The following is a 10508-nucleotide window of genomic DNA, read 5'->3' as shown; positions in this document are numbered from 1 at the left end:
ACAAAGTCAAATTATAGCCTTAAAGGGATTTGCACCTTTAGTATCGAGCTCTGCAAGGCAGCTGAGCTCACTGCAGATCCTTTAGGAACAAGTATTCCTTTTGGCCACAGCCTTCCACTAACATACGACCTTTCCTTTGTGGCAGAGGAAAAACAGCCCCAGCCTGTTTTGAAGTTTCATTAGAACATCCCCATACCCTGGCACAACAGTCGGTCATTCTCTATTCTTTGTACGCAGACCTTGCACAACCCCCCCTCCCCACCCCCTTCCTGTTTAGCCCTAGATAATAAGGATTACATTAAAGAGCAATTTCCACATTAGAACACACCATGAATGCAGTTGTTCCACTCAGGCCCAATTAGGAGGGTGGGCACTTCCTCTGCGTCGTCCCTTGCCTCATGCTTCCAGAGACATCAGTGCTCAGAGCAGACAGCTCTTCCTCCCAGCCCCCTTTTCCCTTTTGTCTGGAGCCTGCAGTGATCATAAACTTGCGTTATGACATCAAGTTGATATGAAATCATTATGATTTCACTGTGACTAAGTAAGGAGCAGATGGGCTGACGAAGCTGGCCACGCAACAAATCTTCTAAATTGAAGAATGCTGTCAGGAGAAATTAAAGCCTCATGTAAAAAACCGGCCCAGGATCACAGAGAGAATCCCAGTTGGAAGGGACTGCAGGAAGGTCTCTACTCCAACTCCTGCCCAAAGTAGCAGCAGCTGCCTTAGGCACCTTCAGCTCTTCTGCATCCCTAGTAGGAAAAGCACAGCACACAAAGCCACATCTGAGCTGCTGGAAGCAGCACACCTGAACCAGCCCACTGGGAACAGCACAATGCGCTGGCAGAACAAACCAACGTGGAAGCTTGAGAAACAAAGACCACAAACTCTGCAAGTGAAATTCAACAGAAACCAGCAAAAGGTTAAAAACCCAGGATCACACACACAGGACAGGTTTAGCAAAGCTAGCAAAAACATCGATAGCTTTTCCAGGCTGACACAGTATCACACATGCCTGTGTGTGAGAAGAGTTTGATTTCACCACTATCACCAACACCCAACACTGCACAGAACAAGAGGCAATGGGGGACACTGCTCATCCAGATGAGACCTGAAGCACTCTTCTGAGTGCCTTTTACGTGGGAGAAAAGAAATAGGCTCTTAATTGCTTGCAACAAGGAATGGTTTAAATGGGTTAAACAATTATGAATCAGCACACCACGCAAACACTCCATCCTCCCACTTAAGCAAGCCTTTTAAATGTGGCCTTAAAATGCCTCGGTTGCCATAAAGAAGTTAATTGCTTTAAAACGCTGTATGTAGCTTAGGAAGATGGTTGAGAACCTGCTGGTCACAGACTAGTTTTGTTCTCCAAACTCCAGCACCTTCCAGGGAGCACAAGGTTGTAGTTCCTGTACTTTACGGCCATCTTTGTAAATAAGTACTTGTGAAGGGCCCGAGTTTGCTTGCAGATATTTCACTTTGCATCAGGATAACAGATAAACCTCTCAACACAAAACCTTTGCAAAGCTGCAACCAGAAAGTCAAGATCCACATAGTTTTTAATGCTTTGTTTTAAATCTTCCTTACAAACCAAATAGATCATACAGCAAACGAGTGTTCAATATCATCACAGCATCTCTTTGAGAAGGGTTGCCATCTTGGTCAGCATGTCTGGCGAAGGCTGGCTTTCTGCAACGAAGCACAACAGGGCTGACAGTTTCAGCTCACACCTCTGTGTAGAAGTAAACTCTATTAACATAGCAAGTTTGAAAGACTAACTGGACTCCGCACTCTTCTGTATTGCAAGACTTGCAGTAGCAAGAACTACAAACCAACGCATTCTGACACACCAAGCACTACAGGCTGTTCTTGCTTATTCAAGGACAGTTCTGTTTTTCATCTTTGATAACCCTCTTAGAAGTTTAAGTTTAATGAACAGAGGAAATTTCTTCTCCCGAAACCAAATTATTTCCTCTTATTTTTGAGCATTGTACGTCAAAGCAAGAGAAGAGGTACCAAACAAATCCAAACGGCCACTCTGAAACCAGCTGCCAAGGAGGTGTTTCATTGATGTCTTCCACCCATGCCAATGCATGCTGTCAGATGTACTGCCTAGACATCTGAAATCTTAAAGAATTAGCACAGTCTTCTAGACACCAGTTTTTAGAAAAGATACCAGTCTTCATTTGAGGCATGGCTTTTAAAGCATCCATTAGTGGATGGGGCAATGATCAGAACTTTAAAAATACCCTAGCCAAGAGAGAGAGCTACATTTCCTTCACCTCCCAGGTAACAAAGAATGCTCTTAAACAGCAGACAGGTTTCCAAAGCTGCAGGGGTATCTCTGAAGCCTGGCAGACTTCCAGCTCCCTGCACTCCAGGTTAATCTATGCACGCATTCGTGAGCACACAGTGCTCTCCAGCTCAAGTTCAACATCTCCTCAGAGCAGATCCTTCTTGTACAGGGAGCATGCACAGCGACCGCGCAAGTGAGCAGCCTTGATCCAGATTACAACTCTAAGATGACAGAGTGCACAGTGTGGTTGTTATGACCTTGAAGAGACAGTTTTCAAAACAAAAGATTTTTCCAAACGGTAGAAATATGAATTGTGACCAGAAACTGTTACATGCATGGAAACTGGCTAAAAAGCTAACATACAAACAACATTTACACAATAGGCATCTGGCAGCATTTTCAGACTTTTTTTTTTTAATTTATTCTGACATGCTATAAAGGAATAAATTACACTGTTAAAGAATTATCAGCAATAAAATTATTTCTGTCTTTCAGCTGGGCTAGAATAAAAGTGAGAAGGAAGACAGCCCGGGGCAGTAACCAATGTGAACTCTGCATGGCGTGAGGCTGTCTGAGAACAAGAGTAAATCCACTCATACCCACTTCACAGGAACTTAAAAGAAAACACCTTGGTTTAAAACCATCCAAAAACTCCGTCTGAATTTTCCCAAAAGGAGGCAATCACAAGGCAGTCCAGCCGAGGCATGACGTGGCAACGCTCAGGCTGCCAACACTGGGTCTGCAAAAGATGCCGTTCTGAAAAGAAGCCAATCTCAGCAGAGGGATGGGTCTCAAACAGCAGGTTATAAAAATGCCAGACTGCCCCTTCCCCTCAAGAAAAAAATACAAAATCCATTTAAAAACAAAACGAGGAAGAGTTACAACACTACGTCTAAAATGATTTAGAAAGAAATATGACTTCTTTCGCTTAACAAATGGCCTTGAAACCTGGTTTAAAAAACAGGGTAATGCAGATTTCTCTTGAACTGGATTAACAAGGCAAATTAAAAAAAAAAATTTCCTTACAGAAACGGTTTTTAGTTTTTAATGAACTTGTAAACAAAAAAGCTCCCGCTTCAAAATAAAAACAAAATCCCAGATCATATAGATGTTTACAGTGATTACATTTATCTAAGCAACTTACATACAGGTTCAGTTGTAAGATGTTAACTAAATTTCGTGACAAATATGCTGTTTTTCCTTTTATACCAAGAACATTATAGAGTTAATGCAGAGTCCTAAAGATTATCTAGTAGTCGCTAAGTTTCTCTTAAGTCTTCACTTTAGATGCTGTTATTTCTAGCACAGGTAAGCAGGCAGAGTCTTTCATACGCTTAAAAACTGGAATCTTTGGTTACTACCATGTCAGCTGGCTTGGTATGTTGCACATAGAAGCCAACAACTTTAAGAATGTTTAAGTGTACAACTTTCAAAACCCAGGGAGGAATAACCAGAAAAGAGTGCACAATTGTGAGCATTTACAATTATCACAACTGTTGCCGAAGACTGTTCATGCCATTCTTCCAAAACAATGAGATCTCATAAGCAGTGTAGTTCAAAGTAAAAAGGTAACAAAAATTGGCATATGCACAATTTTCTCCACTTGTGTGTCAACCATTAGTTAACTTTTCCACTTGAAAAAAATGCAATAGAAAACTGGACACCATGTTTCACTATCTCAGTAATATTCACAATTACAGCTGCTACAACTCAAAGTGCAGCATCATTGACACTGCCCAGAGCCAGTTTATACTGATATTAAGTTCTTTACACCAATAAATGGTTGCCCACAGCCACTGGCAAGTGTACGTATGAACTAAATTTCTAGGATTTGGGGAGTGACAAGTCCTGCTCCAATCTGCTCTGCTTTGTCCCATCCTCTCCACGCTCAGAAACCTGCAAGACAAACACAAGGGCAACTTACTGATACAGGATGGAAGTGAGAAATAGCCTTCAGGGTAAGAAAAGTAAACATCAGTTATGGTCACAGGGGAAAGTGCTGTTCCACCTCCGAATTTTGCAAAGTTCTTGTGCTTTTCCAAAGTTTAACCAGTATTTGCCATCATCCTTTAACTCAAACACGTGGCTCTCACTCACACCTACTGCTGCACTGGAGAAAGGGTTCAGGCACCAGCTGGATGCCACATTACTCAAACAGGAATTCAGACCAACAGTTTGAAGGATGGATTATTGCCTCTAGGAAGCAGGATGTAATTTCATAGGATTGTTTTCTACTCGTCTGCCATGCCTCACATTCATATCCTTGAAAGTCAAACTGTCATCTGATTGCAGCGGTGCTCTTCAGAGACACAGCACAGCAGTACACACAGACAGAAGGAAAAGAAACAACTTACCTTCCAATGACTGGTGCTCACTACATGCTCAGATGTACGATGCTCTGGGCAACCACAACAGAAGCTTTACATTAGCTAGAAACCCAGAATACCTTCTGTTCTCGGAAGGACGAGTCTAACTGATAATGTGACCCAGAGGGGGGCATAGAGAACAATTGTTTAGGAGTTCAAAACTGCAAGTGACAAGTTTAATGTGCTGTGGGAAGGGGAAATGAAAGGAACACACACACAGATCTCAAAGAACCAGTTACTGCAAACTAAGCTGGTCTTATCTTCATGAGACTGCTTACGTACTCATTTCTGATGACTCAGGTAGCAGCCTGTGCTGTAAAAGAAATTTCAACTGAAGACTACTGAGCGAGTTTCACTGTGATGGCCTCCAAACAGCACTGCATTCTCTGAACGTGTTAATTCCTTTAAGCAACAGCTCTTTTTTTCCCCCTCAAACAGAATCATCTCCAGAATGAACTCCAAAGCTGACCTCAGCGATAGCCTGTGCTATCATCCAGAGCAAAGCAAATGTAAACAAGCCTTAAACAGGGCCTGACATTCCATCCCACATATATCTGGGTAACAGCCAGAAAATAGCTTTAACTCTTCCAGCATAAGTTACAGGTAATTCAGAAGAGATTCAATGGCTTTGTGTGAATCCAGTCTTAAAATAACAGACTTCCCCTTATGCAACACTAGCAATTGTTAAAAAAACAAAGTCCTGCAGCAGCATCAAAGCAATCATTCCTACTGCAGTGCAGAATTCTCACAGAAGCCCCAGTGATCCCTTGGTTCCACTGGGATAAAGCTGCTCACAGCCCTTCCTTGATTCACACAGCTGACATTTACGCTGTTTTTCCATGTAACGTGGTCATCTGTGAACACAGATTCATCACTTGAACCACTTTCTCCATCTAAGCAGCCAAAACCAACTTAAGAATGGAGTCCATTCCCCATACAGAAACAAACAGACTGAGTCACTGCTCAGGAGCCTGGACATTTCAAAAAAGGGATCCTGAACCTGAGGACAAAGGATATACTAACAAATGATGTGCTGCTGTTTGCTTTGGAGTAATAGTCTTTACTGTACAAAAGTCTGGAAAATTGAGCCACTTTTGAAGGGCAGAATATAGTGCTCCAGATTCCAATCTGACAACTGATACACAAAAAACCATGCAGACAATGCAATACCGCTATCTTTGGCAGGGCTTCTCCATATCAGACAAGCATCTAAGCTCTACATACACAGGTATAAGTCACTTGGATCATGCTTTTGTTCAACTCAGATCCATTTCAGCTACCTCAAGAAGTCAGATTTGTATGGGCCAAAGTAAGGACACTCAGAACCAGAGCAGGCATGCTGCTCACCTTTTCACAATAGATCTCTCAGACTCTCAATTGCAAACACTCAGCACCAGTGTCTTCAAGCTGCAGGGATCACCTTTCTTTGAATCAAAAATAAGAAACCAGAAGTTTGTCATCCCCATGTATCAGATTATTAGTTGAATAGCTGTTCTTCATGGTCAACACTTAGAAATAAGCCATTTCAAAATCCAGTCTGACTGAGCAGCACAGCAGTATGCACAGCGCTGTTAAGAGCACTCACCTTTCATCCTGCTGGTCATGGCTCCTCCCTCCACTTTCCTAAACTATTTTATCCAAAGCTTGGAAGGCAATAGTGACACAGTCACTCAAAGGCAAGTTGCTTCTAGCTGGAAAACCTCAAATTTAAGGTACTTGGCAACATAATGCCCAACTTTGCAAATATCAGTAGGGAACTGCATTCAACCCATAAAGGCCCTTGCAGGTCCTATTACCACTGTGTAGATATGTTCACCATATATAGGGCCAGTTCAGATCTCTGTCTATTTCTATCCGGGCGTTACCCCAAACTTTCATGTCCACAACAGTATACAATGGATGCTCAAACTGTTTTAATATTCCTGTAGCTACAGAATTATTTGGTTCCTGCTGAAACAAGCAGTGAGAATTGCTTAGTTGTCAACTGGCTAAACCTCACAAAATGAGCAGTGTGTTCTGAGAAACACTGCCATGACCAAAGGTATCCAGTGAATGTTAATGGGACTGCTTGACAGGCTATACAGCTCCACATCAAAGTGAATGAACAACATCTCTCAAATGGAATGACAATGTATTCTGGATAATGACTGTTTCAATCAGTTTCATATCTGAGGGAAGCTGACTGTAAGCATTGTTACAAATCACACCTGAACTACTGCACTGTCAGTCAAGAGATTGAGCTGAACTTCCCAGAATCAGCAGGGAAGCACTGTTCAGTTCACCTCTCCCAAGATCAAAACCAGTTCATCTTGCTGTTACAAAAGACATTGCAGAGTTCCAGAAGACAGGGACAGGAGAAAAAATACTAAAGGCCAGTGAAGGGACTACCCTGGAGGCAAGCAGAATATTCAGCCTGAATAACCTGTGAAATGGTTTAACATGAAACACAGTTAAGGACAGCCTAGAAATGAACACGCTGTCAGAAGAAGTGATGAATGTCATTTAAAGGTTGATTTTTTGCCCCCAAGATGCACACCTCCAATAGCAATGCTATATTGCATAAAAATTGCATTAAAAATGCTAGTTCCAGTACTCCTGTTACACTGGATGTGTTTATAATTTGGTATGGTAAAGATCTTTAAGCCAGTTCAGGACAGCCTTTACTACAGCAACTATGGGAGAATGTAACTGAACACTAGAGAAAAATAACCATGCATTATTTCATTAATCTTCAATGTGACACCAACGTATGAGAGTCATGCAACCTCCTGCTTGAGTTTAGCTGGCTTCTGATCTTTGTTAACAGGCAATGTTCCCCACAGAAATGCATGTATGATTTTTGTAAGCTGACATCTTTGCTTTGATGAAGTGATTAAGCTATCCATTTTAAGAAGCTGGAAAACCTTCCGATGTTTCACACGCATGACTTTGGTGCTTTACCAACATTACAGCTTGATCAATCTACACATCACGGATCTTCTCTTCACAATGGGAGAGGAAGGAATCATTCCACTGAGAGGCTGCCATGCCAAGAGCCATGGAGATTCTCCCAAGAACACACTCCTTCCAGAGGCTCAGGGCCCAAGGATCGTGCACAAGGGGAAGGTCCATCGAGGGACAGAAATGCTCCTGGGTTCAGCCATACGGCTGCTCGTTATTCGCGCTCATCACCCAGCTGCAGCTTTTATTCTGCCACTAACTCATTATTAGGAAATGGAAGCAGATAATGATAACAGCCTTTACTGACGGTGTAGCAGTTGACCAGATAACTCCTGAGCCAGCCAATCAGCACATTAAATGTTAGAATACTTCACCATCAAATCAGCATTTCAAATGCATATAAAACTCGATTTTCAAGACAGCATTGGTTTACAGATGGCCACAACCTGCAAAACCTTCACTTTACAGAACAGTTGCTGGGCAGAATGTTTTCACCCGGATTACTTCTTCCTGCTGTAATAACCAACCTTTCCACACACTGAATAGGACTGGCTCCTGCACTGGGTTCTAAACTTCAACCACAACTTCCTGTTTCAGGAAATAATCTATGCCTGCTTAGTTATCACCAAGTCTGCTATGCACCACAGTTTCAATCAAGGAAACTGGTTCACAGCTTTCAATGTTGTAACACCTGTCTGCTCCAACAAACCAAGAAATCCTATTGAGTTTTTTTTTCCTTCAGGAAACTTCCAGACTGAGTCTTGGAAAGATCAGCAGGTATTTTACTTCACTCAGAAAGGTGACAACGTACACCTTTGGATAGTTATTTTGACTCAGGCTACCTGGTAAGGTTTGAATGCTGCCACAATACATAAAAAACAGTATTTTGAGAAGCTCTCTGTAAACACTTCTGCTTTTATTTGCCACCTAAATCTACCATGTTAGACTGCTAACTACATATGTAAAAATACATAATAAAAGTTAGTCAAGACAAGAATGTACTGGAGAGTAGCAAGCAGTAGCAACATCTCAGTACATAACTTGAACCTGCTCTCTCTATTTGATCAACGCCACAACTTCAATCTTATCCAAACCTCTTCCTGAAGAGTCAATTTCATGCTAAAACTGGCTGTAATAGCTGTAGCAGTGTTTCATTCTAGTGGCTTACTAGACTAACACTGGAGAGGTACTTAAAAAAATTAAAGCCTATAATATGTCAAAAAAATTCTTAAGTGCCTCTTCAGAACTTAATTTTCTAGCTTTTACATAACTGTATGAACATTATGCAACATTTCCCCTTGAAACCATAACCTAGAAACATTAAAAATAGTCCAGAAACCTGAAAACCCACCCAAGCCATCTATGTACTTCAGAAAATTGTGACGTGGCAGTCCACAGCAGTTCAGGGTTACTCAATTTAGGCAAGACATTTTGAGCTCACTAGTGCTTTCCTTTAACTGTGGATCAAATGTCTCTGTGTAAACCCACTGGAGGAAGCCAGACCATCCACAATTTTCTGTTTGCGATGTCTGAGGCATACAGAACAGCAACAAACCCACAGCACTACAACAGCTGGAACAGAGTAGAACCCAAAGTCTCTAGATCCTTGCCTAGTTGATGAGAATTATCCTTTAAGAAGTGTTAGGTCTAGGATTTTGGATTGTATTATATATTTATACATATACAAATATATGTATATATATATATAAATAAAAATAAATAAAAATGTCCCATTCCCAACACCAGGTCAGTTCCTTGTTTTTGGAAAGTGGTTAATGCAGGAGCAAAAGATGCAGTGGTTAAAATGACCCAACATCCCCAGAAGAAATGATATGAAGAACAAGGACATTTTGGTATAAAGTTAGTAGTCAAATTCTCCAAGGACGTCTTTTTGTTTTTGCTTTTTCAATTAACAGCCAAATGTATGTTTTTAACCACCTCCTTGATCTAACACTTGAATTGCCAACATTGTCCAAATTAGTGTAATTTTTTTTCCTGTAACGTCACTTGGTTCTTGGCTACTAACCTTTCATGTTACTCTTGGATTTGTCAGTTTGCTTGCCTGTGGGGGTTTGGGCCTGCTGCCCCTGCCCACTGGAAGAGGCTGCCTGCTGTGCTGCTTTCTGCTTTAACATTGTCCAGTCGAATGTGTAGTCATATTGGTGGTTCAAGGTCCTAGAAAAGAGTGAAATACTTTACTACAATATCATAACTACCTCACTGGTAAAGCAGTCTTTGCTGAAAACCCAGAACTAGAGATTAACTCTTTCTGTAAGCTGCTTTGGAGATTATGAATGATACACAAATGCTAAGAACTGCTAACTGAAATGGATTCTTGAAGTAAGCCCAAATATCATCAAGCAGAGTTTTCTTCTTTCTTTATGCAAGAGTCTACATTTGTCTCAGCAGCAACCCAGATTACTGCTTTGTCTTAACCCTGATTCTCAGCCTTTTAAAGTATATGTAGTTCCATAAGGAACTGCAGTATCATAAATTCCAAATTTAGCAAATACAACTTCTTTGGATTCTAGAAGCTTGGAGACTCTTAAAACATCAGTATAGCTCCTCTTTTTGCAGACACTACTCACTCTGCAAGGTTGGGTTTATGTTCTGGATTCTCTAGCAAACTTAAGGAAACAGCTCTATGCCCCTCCTCTGAAATCAGTCTCCTGGGTACTGCTGCTATTCTCATCACTGTCTGCCAAACAGGAAAAGCTTCAAACAGTTCCACGAAGGGGCCAGCTCCTCAATCCATTTGCAACAGATTTTGAAGCATAGGCTCAACTCTCTAGCATTCGTGGTAAGATCACAGAACTCTTAAGCAACAGAATCTTTTCCTTCATACATAAATATCATGCAGTATTTTTTCAGGGTCTTTTTGAAGCAACTATAATCACTTTTCCAA

At 41.3% G+C, this 10508-nt stretch overlaps 1 protein-coding gene across 4 annotated transcripts in view; it reads right to left on the bottom strand.

The window, feature by feature from the left end:
- Positions 1-1542: 1542 nt before the first annotated feature.
- CSNK1A1 (casein kinase 1 alpha 1) overlaps positions 1543-10508 on the bottom strand; it is a 33031-nt gene continuing 24065 nt past the window's right edge. For 2 of the 4 annotated variants that reach the window (XM_042880564.1, XM_042880567.1), the window contains 2 exons: positions 9630-9778; positions 1543-4193 (listed from right to left, as the gene is read on the bottom strand). In XM_042880564.1, the coding sequence (XP_042736498.1) occupies positions 4186-4193; positions 9630-9778 (157 nt within the window). In that variant the 3' untranslated portion in view covers positions 1543-4185. Of the gene's footprint in view, positions 4194-9624; positions 9779-10508 lie in introns of those variants that run through there. The other 2 variants (XM_042880566.1, XM_042880565.1) reach the window with 2 other exon arrangements.

The sequence above is a fragment of the Lagopus leucura genome, unplaced genomic scaffold (genome assembly GCF_019238085.1).
Source record: "Lagopus leucura isolate 7727_CA_CO unplaced genomic scaffold, USGS_WTPT01 Super-Scaffold_100027, whole genome shotgun sequence".
Classification (NCBI taxonomy): Eukaryota; Metazoa; Chordata; class Aves; order Galliformes; family Phasianidae; genus Lagopus; species Lagopus leucura.
This window is presented reverse-complemented; position numbering and strand designations above follow the sequence as displayed.